This window comes from Artemia franciscana, chromosome 9 (genome assembly GCF_032884065.1).
Source record: "Artemia franciscana chromosome 9, ASM3288406v1, whole genome shotgun sequence".
In the NCBI taxonomy this organism is placed as follows: domain Eukaryota; kingdom Metazoa; phylum Arthropoda; class Branchiopoda; order Anostraca; family Artemiidae; genus Artemia; species Artemia franciscana.
The window spans coordinates 27,887,208-27,907,704 of NC_088871.1; the positions used below are offsets into that span (position 1 = coordinate 27,887,208).

At 35.8% G+C, this 20,497-nt stretch overlaps 2 protein-coding genes across 6 annotated transcripts in view; both read left to right on the plus strand.

The window, feature by feature from the left end:
• LOC136031221 (glutamate--cysteine ligase catalytic subunit-like) overlaps positions 1 to 4,802 on the plus strand; it is a 76,100-nt gene extending 71,298 nt beyond the window's left edge. For all 5 annotated transcript variants that reach the window (XM_065710615.1, XM_065710614.1, XM_065710619.1 and 2 more), the window contains 2 exons: positions 391 to 572; positions 4,565 to 4,802. In XM_065710615.1, the coding sequence (XP_065566687.1) occupies positions 391 to 572; positions 4,565 to 4,748 (366 nt within the window). In that variant the 3' untranslated portion in view covers positions 4,749 to 4,802. The remainder of the gene's footprint in view (positions 1 to 390; positions 573 to 4,564) is intronic.
• Positions 4,803 to 4,928: 126 nt separating this feature from the next.
• The window catches only part of LOC136031222 (uncharacterized), a 49,624-nt gene continuing 34,055 nt past the window's right edge, over positions 4,929 to 20,497 (plus strand). The window contains exon 1 of the mRNA XM_065710620.1: positions 4,929 to 5,025. The gene's annotated coding sequence lies outside the window, so the exon portion shown is untranslated. The remainder of the gene's footprint in view (positions 5,026 to 20,497) is intronic.

Consider the following 20,497-nt stretch of genomic DNA (forward strand, 5'->3'; position numbering starts at 1 on the left):
CTTCTAAGATAGGTCAATTTGAATATATAAGATAAATACATACAAACCCTTTTTTTTTTTTTTTTTTTTTTTTTTTTTTTTTTTTTTTTTTTTTTTTTTTTTTTTTTTAAATTTGACTCCCCTGAAATCTGAAAAAAATAACAACATTTAATGCTATTAAAGGGATAAGGGTTTCAAAGTTTCTTGGGTGGATGATGGGGTGTGCGGACTGACCCAAAAATGAGGTTTGTTTTGATTGTTTGATCATGGAAACATTAACGATGCAATCTTTTGGTTAGAGCCTGAAGATGGGCAAATTTAGGCATTAAAAACCCAAACTGATATAACAGACGAGGTGTATACGCAGTAGCCGTCTCATATAATCTTGGCAATATAACACAACTTTTTCAGGAAGGATTTTTTCCGGGTCTTATTCCATTGATCTTAAATTTTCTGAATTCTGTTGAAGTGGATGCTGATACTCATTGTACCATCCGTCAATACCTCAAGTTTATTTCACGACGTGCAAGTGGAGATCTCGAAACGACAGCTTCTTGGATTCGAAATTTTGTCCGTAGCCACCCAGCATACAAGTAAATAGTTTTTATGGTAACTTGATGGGTGCCTACTTTTGATCAATTTTATATCAAATATTCAAGTTGCTTCCACCGATTAAATTGACCCTTTTTTTTTCTTCTAAGGTTTTAAACTTGGGATAGCTATTGAGAGATTTCTTTGAGCTTAGCTATAATACAAGAATTATTTTGTGGATTATTAATAATATCTCCATGTAGTTGTATAATATAATTACGAATAAAAATCTTAACTTTTTTAAATGTTTGTTAGATTCCTTTCCTTTCAAAAACGATCTTAGACCCCCAAGAATAAATGCATGAATGCAACTACGAAGCTATAGACCGCTATAAAATATAATAATCCTTGAAATGCTACATCAGTTAATGTATGGCGTTTGGCCGTTCTTGTGCTTTTACGTCTTAGAAAGCTATGAATTTACTGCATTTTAAGTTACAAAAAAAATCGCACTTCTTTAAAGTTGTTACCACTATTCTTTTGTGTTTACTATTTATTCACTATATTTATTATAGTAATTCATTTCTAATTTAGCTGGCATAATACTGTTTTTTATGTATTTTGTATATTTTCTTCTTTTTTATCTTTGTAACTATTCAACGGGTTTAAATTTCGTCCATTTTTTGCTGCAACTACATGTGTCATGACGATTCAACAGATGTGTTTAAATATTTCAATTGAGCAATTGGAAAACGCATCGGTTAAGAAACTAGTGCTTTTTATCTAATTCTATGTTTATAATGTTGCCGTTTGCATTATAGCGGATAAAAGGAACCTATTTGGAATGAGTAGTTCTGAAATTGTGCTTTATGTACTGTGCACTAGGCGCTTTGCGTCGGAAAAAACGCGGCTTTGTGAAACTAGTTCATGTAGTCTTCCTGGTCAATTAATTTTGTATAACATAATGGTTAAAAACAGTTTTAATGCTACCCATCTGGTACTTGATTTTCGTAAGTTCATGCAAGTCATTAATGATTAAGAATGTTACTGAAACTACAGAGTGAGTCCACAGAGACATTTATTCTTTTGGGTTGCTAAGATATTTTTTTAACTTATTTACGTAAAAACAGTACTAGTTCAAGGCTTTCAACTATTCTAATGTTTTTTTGTTTTTTTTGTATCTGTTATTTATTGCACCTTGGGAAGAACCGTTTTTCTTTTTGACATACCTTAAAAACAGGCGAGCAAAATTTTAATTTTGAAATTCACATTATACGGACACAAGTGATTCACAAGGGGGTTTACAAAGCAAGTGGGAGCATGCATAATATGGACGCTGGCAGGTGAGGGTGGGGAATTGCTCCCTTGGAAAAAATGTGTTAAATTTCAATTTAGGGCCTAGGCTGATTTGTCCTTGCCCCTGTTTGTCCTGAGATTACATAAAAATAAACGATTTTCATTTTTAAGAAAGATATTACTACCTTTGAGCACAAAACCTGCTTTAATTTATCCCCATCAGATCTAGCTATTGCAACATAAATCACGTTGATATTAGCCCCAATTTGTCATTTCCTTGTAACACTCATACATTACGCTCTGATAAATATTTGATGCTGACGTCTTTGATGCTATTTTGTTTAGTATTTTGCTAATTCATTCTTATTGTTATTATCGTTTTTAGCACATACTGACAGAACGGAAAACAAAGAAAAGGAAAAAAAATGCAAACTAACTTTCCAAAAATAAACAGAAACTGGATTTAAACAAATAAAACTAATAGCTAGTTGCATTTACACTGTTTTAGTAATATTGTCTTAGCAAGTTACATTATTTTATATTATAAAATGTCAAATAAATAAAAAATGTCAAATATGCACAATGTACTAGCAGGGGGTACCAAGGAAGTTTCATCATCTTTCTATTATAGTTTTCATTCGATGAAGTCACAGCTCTTAAAGGTGGCTACTCCGGTCCTCCTGACTATTCTTAAATTTCAGGCCTATCTTGTGAGTTGAAGTAGTCATGAATCAAACCTTTAGTAGCATTAAAGAACTTCTCTTTATATTTGAAACCATGGAACTGGCACTTACTGCCATTAAATTCAAAACCAAACTCAATTCATCTTGCAGGCTTTTGAAAGTTTCCAAAAGTCTTTCAATAGTTAGACTGATGTGAAGGATATAATCGGTGTATGAAGTGAGAGGGCTTATAGATGCTATTCGAAATGCAAGAAAACGGGATATGTGCATGTGGCACAACAAAATAGTTTTTAAACAGAACAGAAGAAGAAATTACGTCTTCGTGGACTCCTTTTCAGACAGAGATTCTTCTGTCTCGAGGTCCCTCTCTTTAGATTTTGAAGAGAAAGCTTCCGACGAATTTGAAGGCAAGAGTACATATCGTGGGAAACCTTAATGTAGAGCATCAACTCATGATAATTGAGGAGGAACAATAAGTATTTTTCAATGCCTAGTGTGGGGGGCAAAGTTGTCAGTTTTTTTTTTACGAGAATACAGAAAAATGGCCTTTTTTAGATTACCCTAAAAAAGAAATTTTTCAGAATCCAGGGGGAGGGCAAAACCCCAGGGGAGCACTTGCACCTGCCCCCCCCCCCCTGCCCCCCCCCAACGTTGACGTCAATTCCTTAATGAGGCAATGATTTACGCCCGTTTAACGGCAGAAAGAAGCATAACCGTATGATTTAGCGAGTCAGAGGCCTGACAGGTATCAAGTTCTCCAAGAAATAGGGGAAACTAGAAGTCTTGGTTTCAACGAGCACATTGACAGAACAGACAGTGCCTTGGGACGCCAAAATCCGGCATGATCGATTCAATAGACCACGAACTGATGAAATGGAGCGCAACACTTTCGTCTCAAACTCATGTATAATAACTAATTGAAACAGAATGTCATTACAAATAATAAACACACATTTCGAGTTAAGGCTAGTTTTCAGTAGAGCACAAATGATAATCCAGCCTCTAGACGGTTTAGGAAAGTGGTAGTCCCGGTCTTATTTGTGGTAATTTTTTTGTTCATTGCTGATTTCTTCACAGCATCCGTAGATATATCTATGATTTTTAAGTTGCATGTGATTATTTATTTTAGGTTCTATCTGCTCATTTCGCAGCAATTGCTGTTCATTTTGAGTTTTAATATTGTTCTGTAAACAGAGAGGGAATTAGACTGCTATTTCATTATGCATTTCAAAGTATAGCACTTTTTTTTTCTTCCTTTTTCCCTCTCTAAAAATGTTGTAGACGTGGCAACAAATTTCCCCGACCCTTTGCAACAAGTTCTAAACCAGAAGAATCTGGTATTTTGTTGTCATTGCTAGCCATACTTAGAACTTAGTACTTAGAACATAGAACATAATACTTAGAACATTGCATAGCCATACATAGAACAACTAGAGTTTTTGTTAAAAACGAAATATGAACCAGTTCAAATTTAATGTAGAACAGGTTTGTAATATTCTCAGCTTTCCTTGTAACTGTAAAATAATTTTATTTTCAAGCAGGTTTTAGCTAAACTAATGACAATAGTAAGATTCAGTATCCCATCCTTCAGCAAAGTTAATAGGTAAAACCGAAATCCCCAAAAAAGTAAAGTTTGGATTCGTGTTTAATCTTGAATAAAATAAAATTTGTGAGAAGGATTGGAACTCGAAAACTTACTCTAGCTGAATGTGCACATTCTAAAGCAAAAAGTCAAATTCACCCGGCTCTTCTCGAGGTTTTTACGTCAACAACCTCGTATGTGAAACAACATTTATAAAACTCACAAGAAAATTATGGCTTGAGGCCGGATTATTTAACTGGTATAAACTATGCGCGCCTTGTCGTCTTTAAGCAGGGTCGTAAAGCTTATCCTCTTTTTAGACGACACATCATTTTGAACTTGAATGAAGTTTGTATCTGATAACAAATAAATTTCAATAATAAGAACTTAGTAACTTTTCAGTTCTTTACTTTTCTTGAAAACTGTTTCTTAAAATCAATTACTATAACGTAGCCTTATTACTATAATGTAACGTAAGTACTCTATTTTTTAGGTTTGACTCTGTTGTCAGTGAAGAAATCAACTATGACTTAATGGTTGCTGTTGACGAGATAGAGACCGGTATCCGCCATGAACCAAGTCTCTTGGATGTGCATAGAACTAGAACTGCTGAAGCTATTCCTGCAGCAATTGCCAAAAGTTTTATTGTGGCTTGCCAAGATGAAAAATGTCTCTGAAAAACCATTTATCATTATTATAGGTTCGGAAAATATAGTTGCCTTTTTTTCTAATTCCTTGTAAGGAGTAACAGTGGTACATCTATTATAAGGACATTTGGTAGAGAAGATTGAAGAATATAAAAGATTGATCCCAGGTTTTCCACCTTTGAAATGCTGAGAAGTCAATAGATTCTTATTAAGAGGCAAAATATATCGTTTAAAAATGAACTAATCCGCTTACAAAAGAATATTGTATGTGATGCATTTGCCGGATATCAAAAACCTCTAAATTCTGGTAAGGAGAATTTTAGCTAATTCACGGTCGTTATTCTTTTTGTTACTTTTAATTTTATGTACCATAAAATTATGTTGGGGTCTTTTTTATTCTGATTATAACAATATTTAAATCATTTTGAGCTAACAAATTAAATGATCTCATAATATCCTGTGTGTCATATAAATTACTCAGACATGGTGCAACAGATTATGCTTTAAAATTAACCGAAACTTTTTTCTGCTAACGTTAACAAGACTGACGATAATATTAAGGAAGCCTATATTACTTATTTCATCAGTTTTGTCTCCAACAAAATCAAAACTAGAAGATACTAAAGAGTGATCACTGCCTTGGATAGCTTTTGGAGCAAGAAATTCATCTTTCGACTCAGTTTCTGAAGCAGTATTTGTAGGCTGCTAGTGCTGTACTCAGCACGGAATAACGTAATAGCTGCATCTTGGATGGTAATTGTAAAAAGAGCTAGCTTAGTATTAGAAAAGGTTAAGAATCCAGTTTTAGCACAAATACATCTTTATTCCTTTGTATAAAGAGAAATAACTATATTTAAACTTAACTAGATTCTACTCAACTGGAATTGGTTGTCCAGTCGAGTGGACGTGATGTTTCCGAATGGGACTAGAGATGGTGAAAGGGACCCACCAGTTTGTTTCTTAAAATGAAAAGTAATATCATTTTCCATCCTGAATGTTTTCAGTGAGCTAGCTTTCAATATTACATTTTTTATTGAATGTCTCACCATTTCTACTGATTTCCCCTCACTCTTTGATTTTCTCTAATATTTATGTCTTTAGATCCTCAAATCGTAAATTATGTAAAGACAATAAAAAAGGAAAAAGTCGTATCTATGTATCAATCGAACAGAATTTGCCGGAAGTGCTATATTTGATAAAGGACTGTATCTTCACAAGTAAATAAATTCAGACAAAAATGTCCATGGGGTGGACCTAGGGTCTTAGGAGGCTAAAAAAATTTACTAGTATTCTGGATTTTAAAGGTTCTAGCCAATGAGAACAAAGATGAACCATAAGGTCTTTGCTTTTTAAAATGTGGAATCGGAAGCACGTTGTGTATAAAAGAGACCTGAATATGCCGTTGAAAACAATTTAATTGACATAGAATTCAATGAGCAAGGGGTCCAAGCTTAGTTTGATTTCGATTGTGACATTTACTAATATATTGAAATAGCTAACCCTTGACCAGCTAATCCAATACAGCTTAATCCAATACAGCTTAATTTTCTACAACCCTACGCTGGTAAGTATGGAAAAGTATTTTGAGCTGGAAACCAAATCGACCAGGAGTGGAGAAGGTCAAGTCTCACTGATTTTGAAAACATTGTTCCTGTTAACTATTGGCATTATTTTGTTAACGAATAGCGTCATCGGAGCCTAAATATGAAAATGACAGTAAAATTTGGACATGCTCTTCCTCTTTCCAATGTTGTTGTTAAAAAGTTTTGAGTGCATTAAAAATCCTAGTCGGACAGACAGAACAGCTTAAAATGAAAATGTTGCGTGAAACTCTGAAAAAAGCATTCTGAAGTCTCCCCAAAAAAAGTACCACAAGTATTTGTAGAGACTAGAACCTACCGTGTGCTTCAATTGTGAAAAAGGGCATATGCCCGCCCTCAGTTTTCTGCCCATGCCCAAAATTTTGAAAATGCTTCTTTTTACATTTTTGTAGGAAAATGGCTTTGAGTGATGTTTATTGTAAAAATTCTAGAATCAATACAATTGCACCCTAGTATATAATCAAAATGTTTTTTTTTTTACCCCGTTCCTAATTTCCTTGAATTTGCGCAACTGTAACTACTGCCGCAAATAGAAAGAGTCAAGTCTTCAGCTACCCTCTGATAAAAGGATGAAATGTGAAAACTAGTCAAATAGATCCTAATTCAGGCTGAGCTAATAGTGTTACTATGGGTTTTTACTTAATATAACAAGATTTCTGAGGCAAGCGAATCTGCAGCTCCGTGTAGGTCTCGCTCAGGGACGCCAATTCACAAAAAAAAAGTGTTGTGTAAGGATTTTTTTTAAATTTTTCCTGGACATACAGAAAAATATATTTTTCAGTAGAGATGATTGCCCTTTCCCCTTTTTACCAGTGTTATTATCACTTATATAACAAGGCAAAGACCCATCTAAACCTGTGTTGCCACACTTAGTAAAATTTCACTAAATTTAGTAAAAACGGACCCGAGTTAGTGAATATAGCAAATCGAGGTCAAATTTAGTAAGTTTTTTAGTAAATTTGCCGGAAATATGAAAAAAAAATGTTTAGTTATTTTTGTGCCAAGTTTCATTCTGTTGGACAAAATTCGAATATTTTTCTCTGTCTGAATTGATATTTTTTATTCTATGGCTTCAGTTTTAGTCCCTTTCACCTCTTCATCAACATCATGAAGCGTGGATACAACCAAGAAATTTCGTTTTTATTGAGTAATCAATTCTGTAGTCAGTAATTCATTTTTAATGATAGTTTTGAATAACACGATAGGTGTGTTCAAAGTACAAGAGTGCATGGTCAGTTTTTGCTCAAAAGGGGTGAAAAAATAAACAAAAAAGGATGTACAGCACCCACTGGTGTGGTAACTCCTTACGAGGGCGGAAAAACAGACTCATGAAGTGTTTTTGTTTTTTTCTAATGGGTGGACAGAAACCGCAAACTATTGAGTCCTCCAGACAAATATTGGCTGATTTTTATAATGGCTGTTTCCTTTCAATTTAGGTAAAACATACAATAGGCCTTTTATTGGGATACTTTTGGCAGGTTCTTGCCAATTAGGAGACAATTGTGTATCTGAACACATTCGTGCTTCAACCAAGCTCCAGTAAAAATTTTCTATAATGGAGCTAAGGAAAATTCAGCAGGAAAAAAAAAATGTGATATGTAAGCATTTTAATCATAACCGCTGTAAATTTCGTAAGCAGTGCAAGTTTTTAAATATTTGTTGGAATTTTATGTCAGTTATTTGTAGTTCCGTTAAGTACAATTTGACCATGTGGACCTTTTTCTAGTTTTAGCTTGCATTGACAAATGTTGTAGTTTTGCTCATACGTCACCAGTAGTAGAGGGTAAGCGTCTTTCCTTGGGCCCTGTTCCAGTGTCCCTGTCGAAAGATAAAAAATGTAAGAGCCCACTCATCTCCCTTCTGCTTTTTTTTTTTTTTTTTTTTTTTTTTTTTTTTTTTTTTTTTTTTTTTTTTTTTTTTTTTTTTTTTTTTTTTTTTTTTTTTTTTTTTTTTGTTCAGCGCACCCAGGCAAAAATCTTTCATCGAAATTCGTCGGACACAGATCAATAATGATTAAACCCTCCACGATGAAGATTTCCCCTCCCTTACCCTTTGTTACCTCCTCCCCCTACCCGCATACAGAAGTCTTATTTCCTCCCCACTTACAGTATGCTGCCGTATAACCTCCCTACTCTGCTGCAAATCAGCAATTTCTTGACGGACCTGAACCACCATTCCCACCATGGTAATTACCAGGTAATAGCCGTTCAAAAGATCATCTCCATTCCACTGCAATTCCCAGCCAAGCTAAAAATATCCCTGTTGAAAATAATGCTCTCCTTCCCCAGACCCACGCTCCTCTTACTCCCTTCTGGCTCTTACAATTAGCAAACAAACAACTGCTCGCTTTAGTAACCGTTTTACTTTTCCTAAGTTCCTTGTTACGAACGCTGAGAGCCTGAATTTTGACGAATTGACCGAATTAGAAACCCTCTCTCAATTACACAAAATTTGGTATAATTGCTGTAACAAAGGTCCAGGCACAGAACTTCGACCTTTTAAAAATTAATAACTACTACCAATTCATAAAACTTTGTCCTCATTACCACCCCCTAGGTAAAATGGGAGGCGGAATATTATTATTAGTAGGTAACTATATCTTCCCTAAATTAATTCATACTCCCAATCTTTCAGATTATGATGAAATCATTTGGGTAAGTGTGAGACCCAATGTTTTGCCACGCCGTTTTAATTTGATTGTTTTTGCTGCTTTTATTGTTCCTCAAATCAAAATGCTGCACAAAGACAGCGGTTCTTCCAGTAACTGCATACTAATGCCGACTTTGTCCCCTGCAAATTCCCAAATGCCGGTATTTTCCTTGTAGGCGATGCTAATGGACCTGAAGTTAAATTCCCCATGTAGTTCTCTTAATTTAAAACAGATAGTAAAAATACTAACAACGAATGAAAGTACTACTCTTGATATGATTTGCACGAATATGCACATTTTGTTTATTAATGAAGCCCCTTTCCAGCTTTAATCATACATTTTCTGTTACCCAATTCTCTTATCGTCCAATTTCCAATGAAGGCCTTTTCGAGTTTGGATCTTAGATCACTAATGAAACCTGGCCAGCTCTTAAGGGGAATAATGACATTAATGTTATAGTGTCTTACTTCCAAAATCTGATTAAAACCAAATACCTAGAGTCCTTCCCTGAGAAAAAAGTAAAATCGTGTTCTAACGACAAACCTTACATTACTAGTCAGTTAAAAAAGCTAAATAGGCTTAAAATTAATCTTTCAGAATGGTAAAACATCTGAAGCTAACTCACTGCGTAAACGTATAAAAAAAGAAATACCTAAATCTGCTTCTGCGTATTACAAATATAAAGTCAAGGATTTGTTTTCTACTAAGCCAAAACAGTGGTACAAAAGTATGAAAAAAATTTGTGGGAAAACATATAATAATATTGATATCCATTTACAAGAAGATCACCAGTTACAGCCAATAATCTGAATAAATTTCTTTCCTCTATAGTTCAAAGCCTCCCTCCCCTCTCTGCTAATACTGCTTATGATCTACACTCTCACAATTTCCTTATTATTTTGCCCTCGGATGTTGAGGCAAAAATTTAAAACTTTAAAAAGTGCAGCACCTGTCCGCTAGAAATCCCAATTGTACTAATTAAAGCCTTTGCAGACATTCTTTCAGAACCTTTATCCGAACTTTTTAATGAAATTATCTCCACTGGAAAGTTCCCTGATTGTTGGAAATTATGTTTTATTACTCCTGTAAAAAAAAAAAAAAGAAGGGTAGTAAACAAGTTTTTTGCTGGTGTCCCGCCTATTACTCTTACTCCGGTTCCCAGGGCACCAGAATCTAAATAACATCAGAACTATATTTACCTCGCTATTGAGGTGCTTTGTGAAGTCCAGTGTGTTAGAAAGGGCTGCACATGAGAAATTTTAGAAACTCTCGCTGGAGGACCAGACACTCCAAATTGTAGTTCTTCCCCTGAGCGAACGGATCCTCGGTCCAAACATTCGGTGTCATTTGTTACAGTCGAATTCTGCTGAAGCTTGCAGAATCCCGAAAAAACTGCCGGTCGTATTATGTAGAGTTCTGCAGGCAGATCGCCAAGAAGTACGAAAGCGAAGATGAAACTCAAGAGCCTTGAGTGCATCGATCCTGCCGTTGCTTTGAGCGGATCGGTCAGAGCACTAGTACCACATATGGTTTGATTTCGAAATTGGTTAGCGAATGCTGATGGGAAAATAGAGGGGAAAAGAGACATCCTTGATGTGCAGTGCTTAGAATTAGAGTCTAGGACAGACTCTCTGGAAAATAGACATAGCGACATTTTTGAACCAGGTATGTTCTGGAAAAATTTGCGGTTGGTGGAAAATAGTGCGGGGAAACCTATGTTTGAGAATCTTTTCGAATTTATGTTGCAGTTATGTTGTCTCTCCCATTCGTCTCCAGAGTAAGACCGACACTTCTCAGTTTTGTCGAACATGAAGACAAAGCTTTGGAATAGGCTAAAGACGGACAACGTTGCTGCGATGATGCAAACGAAACAATTGGTGCGTAGAGAAATGAAAATGGGGGAGTAGCGACCTGGTCCATACCGCCGCAGTTAGTGTCAAGAATCTCGAGATGGAAACAAGTTTCCTCTCGATGGCAGTTTCTTGTTTGTCAGGCACCAAAAACAACCAATAGCAACAAACAACAGTTTACTCAGATAGTAACTTACTGTGTAATTTACGGAACTGCACAAAGCAACAGATGTATCCGATGCATTCGAGGTTGTTGGATGCTTCATTGTTGCCAGGACAGCATCCCGTAAGAAAATGGTAAGAAAAAGCCGTGAAGTGGAGACAAGGCTGAATAGGCAGGGTTTCTCTAGCAATCCGTCTCCGGTAGAATTTTTTCTGCCAACAAGATACTTTAAGAATTATGAGACAAATGTTGCCTTTTTGAATTCACTTCTTGCAGGCACAAACGAACAACTGTTTTCCGACTCGGTCAAGTCTGCAAGAAGGGATTTGAAAAAAACAGAACTGTAGTTTATCGACTGGTGAAAATTCGAAGCATGTTGTTGTTTCTCCTTCTCTGACTATCGTGACCGGCCCCAATCGAACGAAAGAAGTCTAGTAACAGACTTATTAAGGAGTCATAAAAAAGACACCCTTTAAGGTGCAGGTTGCTTTTGTACTGTACAAGCCCGTTCTTGCCATCAGCCAATCAAAAGCAGCTCTACGCTTTTTAGGTAAAAGAACTATTCTCCTTCCCGTAACTCCAAGGAATCGATGTTGACAGCCTTTGTAGCGAGATCTGATGTTTTAATTTTTATTTAAAAAAAAAATAAAATTCGAGTGACGAGTGACAGCAGTAGATTTATTTGAATGAAAATGAAAGAAAATAGAAATAGACAGAGAAAAAAGGAAAAAAAAGGGGAAAAGAATGTGAAAATCCTATTGATTATCCTCCCATAATAAAGAACGATGCTTGACGGTGCGCGTGTGGTGGTAGCAAACGCGCAAATTTTTAATTAAGTTTATAGTAAAAACAGATGCGAGATACCTCAGATTTAGTGAATTCTTCCACGCCAGGATAGTAATACTGATCTAAACTCATTTGAAAATAATCCGCCCGTAAACATTTGACAGTGTCCATTATAGGCGAGAAATTTGAATTTAAAGTAAAGTTGTTTATTTGCTCTGTAAGTCCTACAGCTAAAGCAAGCTTCCGCAGACATTTCAAAACGCCCTTGTTTAGCCATCCTGTTATAGCATATGCCAAATATAGTAAGATAACTACAATAATAGTTTCAAGCATTTTATTTGATTTGCACATTAGGCTAAGCTGCTTTGGGTATCAGTTTAAATTTCTCACCCTTTTGAAGAAAAAAATCTTATCATACAAAACAGTGCTCAACTGATTCACTAGGTGTAAACAGCTTTCATTCATTTTTAATAGACTAAACAACTTTCATAATGAACTTGCAAAGTTTTAGTTTTGGGGCTTATTTCTAACTTGAAAAGTAGGCTGGTTGGGTTGGATAAATTTGTAGATTTCTAGATAAGCTATTTTTTACTATATTGGACAGTAGTTTGGTTAGGAAAATGAAACTTTCAGGGATAGGGCCTACCTGAAATCCTGGAAACTTTCAGGGAAACCTTGCAAAGTAGATCTTCTTAAATGAAGTACTAGAAAAGTAGGTAAAATTCCAGTTTAGCTACTTCATCTTGGAAAGGGGATAGGCTAGGAAAGTGAAACTTTCAGCAACAAATCCAGGGTCCAAAATAGCCTAGGCTATGCTTGGGGAAGGTATTGCCAAGCTTATAGGCTATGTAAAACCTCTTAAGATTTCTAAGTCTTAAAAATTTGCATACTTGACAGGTCTATACCTATTGAAGTTTTGACAAGACAGTATTTAAACCTCAATTTTCAATTATCAGTAATTGCATTAGAAAATGTGATTCCTATTATTTGAGTAGAATTTTAAGCAGTATCAATGTGTTCTTCTAAATTTAGGAAATTTGCTTGCAGATCTTTTGATCCTCATCAATTGGGATTAAGGAAAGTTGTGAAGCTGAAAACAGTTTTGTTATACTTTATTTAAACAGAAAATCAAGGCTATTTTGCAAGGTTTCAATTTTATACCACAAAGATTTTTAAAGGTCATCAAAGGTCACTGCCTTCCCTAGATATACTATAGTCTGTGGACATATCCCTGTAACATTCATTGGTAAAGTTCTAGTTAATTAACTTCTTGCTATCTCAGAAAGGGTTTAGGTTAGGAAAATGAAACTTTCAGGGATGAATCTACAGACAAAATTATGTCCAGGGAAGGTATTTTGAAGCAACTAACTCCACTCCTTCTCCCTCTAGAGGGCCCTGACCTTTGATCACCTTTAAAAATACGTGTGTTATAAAAGTGAAACCTTGCAAAATAGATCTTCTGCTTAATTGAAGTACAACAAAAATGTTTTCAGCTTCATAACTTTGCTCATTTCCATCTTATAAGGTTTTAAAGATAAACAAATACATTTCCTAAATTTTGAAAAAAAAAAACATTGATATGGCTTGAAATTCTACTCAAATAACAGGAATTACATTTTCAGAACTAAAGGCAGAGAAAAAGCAACTAGTAACTGAAAATTAAGGTAAAATGTTGTTTTGTCAAAATTTCAGTTGGTATAGACCTGTCATGTAGGCAAATTTCAGGGCCCTCTGGAGGGGGAAGGATTGGAGGTGAGTACTTCAAAATACCTTCCTGGGACATACTTTAGCCTATAGACCCATCCCTGAAAGTTTCATTTTTATAACCTAAACCCTTTCCGAGATAGCAAGAAGTCAATTAAATAGAATTTTACCCATTCATTTTCCTAACCTAACCCCTTTTCCAAGATAGCAAAAAGTAGCCAAACTAGAATTTTACCAAAAAGTGTTTTCAGCTTCACAACTTTGCTCAATCCCAATTTATGAAGCTTCAAACATGTGCAAATACATTTCCTAAATTTAGGAAAAACCTATTGATATGGCTTAAAACTTTACTCAAAAAACAAGGTTCCCATTTTAGTATTAAAACCTAAGAAAAAGAAACTGAAAATTTAGGTATAATGTGGATTTGTCTAAATTCTAATAGGTAGGCTATAGACCCATCAGATAGGCAAAATTTTGAAGACATGGAAATAAGAAGAGGGTTAACTTAGTAGCTTGGCAATATCTTCATAGAGTATATATTTAACCCTAGATTCATTAAGGAAAGTTTTATTTTATAGGAAAAAGTAGCTTATCATGAATTTTACCAATAGATACAACTTTCAGGACTTCAGGTTTAGTCTAGGAGCAGTCCACTACATAAGGAAACATGTTAAGGAAAAAATCTTACTTCATAATATGCAGAATAATCCTTGTTAACATATTTTGCAGGGGAGAACCTTTATCTTCTCTTCTTTCACTTTGTATGATTTTTAAACAAAATTATGAAAGATAAACATGAATTCCACTTAATGTTTTGTTTTCTAATAATCTAAATTTGTAGTTAGGCACCATCAATGCTACCTACCAAAAATATAATAATAGACAAATACTGATTATTTAGGTTAGATTAGTGGGATGGTTCTTGGGTGTTTGTTTATGAAGGATTTTCAAAACTTAGGGAATAGACACAAATATTTAAACATTCAATGGAAAACCTGAAATTCAAGATAAGAAGTGCAGATAAAGGTTCTCTCTCTGCCAAATATGTTAACTAGGATTATTCTGCATATTATGAAATAAGAATTATTTTCATAACATGTTTCCTTATGTACTGGACTGCTCTTAGACTTACACCAGAGTACATCCTGAACCTTAATGATCTCCTGTGAAAATACCTTGAAGCACCTACCTCTGCTGCTCCTCTCTCCAGAGGGCAATAACCTTTGATAATCTTTGTGAAATAAAATTGAAACTTTGCAAAGTAGATCTTCTACTTGAATAAGGTACAAGGAAAGTAGTTGGTACTAGTTAAATATCCAAAACAGACTCAAGAAATTTGCTTTGTTTGATCTGAGCAAACTAGTTTTTCTCTTGTGTTTGGTTATAATTAGATTATTCTTTTATGAAATAAACTATGATATAGCTGTCTTTTACTTAAACATTTAATAGATAGAGAGAGATGGTTAGGTATTTAATATAATGCATTCTGGGCAGCCTGCTTTGCATAATTATTTGTAGTAGTTTTCATAATTTTATTACTAAAGTATTATATTTTCATTACATTTTGGTATATTTAGTTATGGCCAAGTGGATTGGTTTGCTGGATTCAAGATCCTTTGTCTGAGAGGACAAGGGTTTGAATCCTAGTGTACCCAATTATTTAATTTGGGATGGGGTCATTGGTGTGACTCCATAAGCTCAGCCAGAGTCAACCCAGCTCTAAATGAGTACCTGGAGAAATTTGGGGAAGGTAAACAGGAAGAGTGTGCAAAAGCACAGGATGGTTGGCCCCCAACCCCCCATTGCACTTCCTTGCTGAAGGGCCAAGAAATGGAGATCAGCACCACCAGTAGGGACTGTAAAGTCCAATGCCATATTCTTTACCTTACCTTAACTTTACCTCTTGGGTGTGTTATGTATAATTAACAAGTACCAACTCAATATTTAAGGTTTTAAAAATTTATAAAATTATTTCTTGAGGAAAAAACCTTGATTTTACTTAAAGTTCTAACCAACTTGGTAAAAGGCTAAAAATTGCAGCCTTTACCTTTACAATCACCTTTTACAAATTAGAAGCATAGATTGCTAATTTTATGGTTTTCTTTGAACCTTTGAAAATTCACCTCCTCCTAATGGTCTCATATAGCCCTAGGCAATATGGAAAAGAGCTAACATGAAAAACTTCTTTCTTCATATTAGGCAGCATATTAACATTAATTAGTTTATCATGTTTCTTTCTATTATTAATCACATTTTAACTTATTTAACATAGTAATTTTTTTCATATGATATTCAGTACAATCACTCAGACTAGACTGGATATTTCCAAGTCCACACAGAGTAACCAGTTTTACAACAGATCAGTAAATAGAAATAACAACAAGCAAACATATTATTGGATTGTTCATCAGGGTGTTTGGAATGCATTGTCAGGATAGTGACAGTTATTTTGAAAAGGAGAATAAAATAAGGAATCTTATGGTATAATTGTTTCTAATGTTCTTTTTGTATATAGCATAGAGCTGCATGTAGATAGGGGTGAATTGCAAAACCCCCCAAAAAAAACATGAGACAGACATAAAATTGGAAACCCAAAAAATGTCTCTTTTTGTTCTTGCAATGTCTACTCCTGGAAAGATGCTATTTTTAAGCTTTATCTTCTACCAAAGTAACAGGGTTTAGATTTAAAAAAATTAAAATCAATGAAAAAGAGATTGAAAGCTCAAAATTAATGTAAAGTATTTTTTGTTAGAATCCTGATTAGTATAGACCTGTTGTGTATACAATATTCCAAGATCCTAGAAATAAGAAAAGGGTATACATAGGAGGTTGGGAATACCTTCACAGGGCATATTTTTGGCCCTGAATTCGTTTGTGAAAATTTTATTTGCCTAATTCACCTAGGCTATTTTGCAAGATAGTCAGAAGTCTCTAAACTAGGATTCTATCCTATAATTTTTCCATAGACTAACTCAAGCATCATAATCAAATAAAACTAGTACCATTGTATTCTTTATTATGTACTTCTTTTAAATATAATATTCACTGCGGTACTGTAACATTGTCAGAGCTGGATCTTCTTTTTTTCTCAGGGGGAAGACATATGTAGATTTCACTGTACCCTGCTGCCCCACAAATGTAGATTTTGCTGTACCCAGCTGCCCCACAAATGTAGATTTTGCTGTACCCTGCTGTACCACAATGCAGATTTTTCTATACCTTGCTGCACCATCAATATCATACTATAAATATTGCAATTTTTGTCTAGATTGAAAGTTGAATATATTACATGGGAAAAAGATGATACCAGCATGCATTTATTACATCTATGTCATTTATCAAAAGTACTGCTTTTATTGACTCACAATTTATCTCCAGTACTTTTGAGAGATATATAATATTAATGATTTAAAAAGAACTTCACTCTCTCAAATATAGCCTAAGCCTAGTAAAATGGTTGTGGGCTATGTTAATTGAATTTAAAGTATTACATTCATGAAATATATATCTGCCAACATATTTATCAAGCAGTTCCTGCTAGCAAACTGCAAGTGAGGTAACATGAGGAAATTTGCCTGATTTTTTAGAAAAAAGGGGATATACCCTGAAAAGGTCAAGGAATCTTAGTGGTAATCACGCCCAGGGTCATCAATTATTGGGTGGGAGGGGGCACTGCCTCTAATGTTTATGGTCACTTGGTAAAAAAAAAATCAGTAAAATCATGACACTTTGTGCTATGATTTTTCTGATGCTGCTAAAACTCTTCGTTTGGTTCAGTAAAGACCATGAAAATACTGACATGTCATCTACAGAAATTTTGAACTTGGTTGGTAAACACAGCACTTTCATTGACTCCTGCCATGATTTTACAGATGGTGCCACAACTTTCCATTTGGTTAAATAAACAGCATTAAAATATTGGCATGATATGTACCAAAATCTAAATCTTGGTTGGTAAATGCAGTGGTTTTGCCAACTTGTGCAGTGATTTTACATATTGTATTTGAATACACATATTGTATTCAAAATTATTGACAAAAAAGGTCAGTAAAAATGACCAGCCAGTCAGTAAAATTTCTTGCCTTCCCTCCCCCCCAAACATATTGGATAGTAACAACACTGATCATACCATGATATTTCATTGTATCAGATGCAACTACTATAGAGGTTTCAGCCCCAATCTGCAAAAAAAATGAATTTTCTAGTCTTTGCCAAAAGAGAGAACGCAGATGAATTTTAATTTATTTGTTTTTTCCTTGGGGCGATTGGTACCAAAGCAATGGTCCTAGAAGATTGGGAGAAGGCTCATTCAAGTGGAATTCAAAAGTTCTAGTGTCCTTTTTAATGACCATAAAGATTGGAGGGCAACTAGCTGCCTTTCCATGCCCTTTTCCCCCTAGAGACATCCAATCACAATTTGGAGAAAGGCACATTGTAAAACTTCAAGATAGTCATCTGATTTAGCATAGTTGAAAAAGGCCAACAACCGTGCCTCTTGGGATGGTATGGCTCTACACAGCACCTGTAGAAATGTGTAATGAAATCAGCTCATTGTTTATGTATAGTATTTGTTATTGAGAAATACACAGACATTTTGTTGGGGGGGGGGGTACAGCAGGGGACAGTATTCCTTGGGAAGAATTCTTTGTTGGGTAGGAGTATCTTAGAGAAATTTCCAGGGAAAACATTACATGAAGGAATTAATCTGAATTTCTATATGGAATTCATTTTATTTGTCTTATGGAATTGTCTGTTGAGATTATTCAATGGGATAAATTTTCCAAGGGGAAATTTTCTTCTGGGGAACACATTCCATGGGGGGATGAGGGTTTCTAGGGAAAAAGCTTCCAGTGAGAGGGGGATTTCTGCCATGATTTGAAAAACAATAAGAAATGAATAAAAATAAATTCAAATGAAAGTAAGGGCAGTCTTCCAGATTGGATTTTATACAGGAAATTTTTCTGGGAGAATTTTCGGCAAGGATAGAAATGTATGGAGGGAATCTTTCAGGAAGGGGGATTTTATGCAACAGTAATTTCCATGGGGAGCAAAAATTACAAAGTATTTTTTTTTATATTGGCTGATGAAACGAGTTGGGTAACATAAAAAAAAACAGCTTGTTCTTATTGTCTGTTTCTACAATAATCATCAAATAGAAGAAAACTTTTTGCAGTTTGACATCACAAATGACTCGACTGGCGTAGATTTTGCAAAGTGGATTATTAAACTCTGCTTAGAGTTTGGATTAGACATGAACAAGTTAGTTGGAATTGACTTTAATGGAGGTAGTAGCATATCTGGTTTCTACAAGGGTATTCAAGCAGAGATACAAAAGCGGTGTCCACTTGCAATTTAAATGCATTATGCTTTGAATTGTTCAAACCTTGCCCTGGTGAAGACCTTGATACTGAACTAAATTCAAACACTATATGGATACTTGTAAGAAGTTGTTATTATTTTCCTTTTCTCTCAAATGAACTGAGTCATTAACTTCTGCTTTGCCACATACAAAAAAGCAAAAGGTCCTTTGCTTTTATGACACATAGTGAGTGGAAAGGCATGATAGTATTGTCACTTTTCTTGATCATTTCCCTGCTGTTGTTGTTGTACTGGAGAGCTGTGTTGACAACCAGTCCAATTCAGGTTCAATGGCATAAGCCAACTCTTTAATAGTAGCCATTACCAGGCTACTCAGCGCGTCCCCAGGTGGCGGATAGGGGAAACCCTTGCAGATATGCAGGGTACCTCCGGTGGTGATGGAGGTGCGGACCAAGGGGGGACCCAGCCCCTGGGAGTCCTAAAATATAACTGGGATACCCTCGCCTGGGGGACATAAATTCAGGCGGAGGAGGAAGAAGGCCCCTCTGATGTAGACTGAACTGGGCCCACCGGCGTGTGGATATGTCCCGTCAGCTTCAAACCTTCTCCCAACAATGGGTAAAATCGTATGGTATGGCAGATTATCATCGTGGGAGCATCCTCTTCAGGAGGACAACTGCGAAAGGGCGGATGATTCAGCGACGAACAGCGGCCTCTGCAAGTTGATGGAGAGGAGTGGCTTACCGCCGTCTCCTAACCTGCCTTGAAACCTCTCCTTTTAACAAATGAATTATGGGCTCTATAAATCAAAGCAGAATTACTACCGCGTCTGGGGAAACCGACGAACCTAGCAATTTGATGATGATGATGATGATGGCGAATGGAAGTAATATTGAACATAATACCGCGTACGGGGAAGCCGACGAACATACTACCGCGTACGGGGAAACCGACGAACATGCTACTGCGTACAGGGAAACCGACGATCATAATAGGCCTATGACGACCCCCGGACGGGATGAGGATACCCTGCAACCCATCTCCACTAAAACTTTACTCAACATAGGAACACTCAACACCCGGACTCTAGCCAAACCAGGAAAAATGGATCTACTACTGAGAGAACTAAACCGATACAAGTGGGACTTATTCGGGCTATCTGGACACACCTCCCCCGAACCGGTGAAGAAACTATCTCTGGAACCTCCCTCCTACTCTCGGGACGCACCGATGGCACTCACAGACAGGGTGTTGGATTCATCCTCTCACCAACTACAAAAAAGGCGCTGATCTCCTTCACGCCCGTATCAGAAAGGATAGCAACCATTAGACTAAAGGGATCCATGTCAAACCTTACCATCATCCAGGTATATGCTCCTGACTCTGCCCAAAGCAATGAAGAATCCAAACAGTTCTACTTTCAACTTCAAAGTGTCACCGACCAAACACCAAAGAAAGATATGCTCATCGTCATGGGCGACTTCAACGCTATCACGGGCAACGATCAGATTGATCGGAGAGATGTAATGGGACCGCATGGCCACGGCCGACTGAACGGAAGAGGTGAAAGGCTAATTAGTTTCTGTAGAGAAAACGACCTGTATATAACTAACACCGCCTTTAAACACAGACACCGCCGTAAGGTCACCTGGAGATCCCCCAACGGAGTAACAGAAAACATGATAGACTATGTGCTGATATCTAAA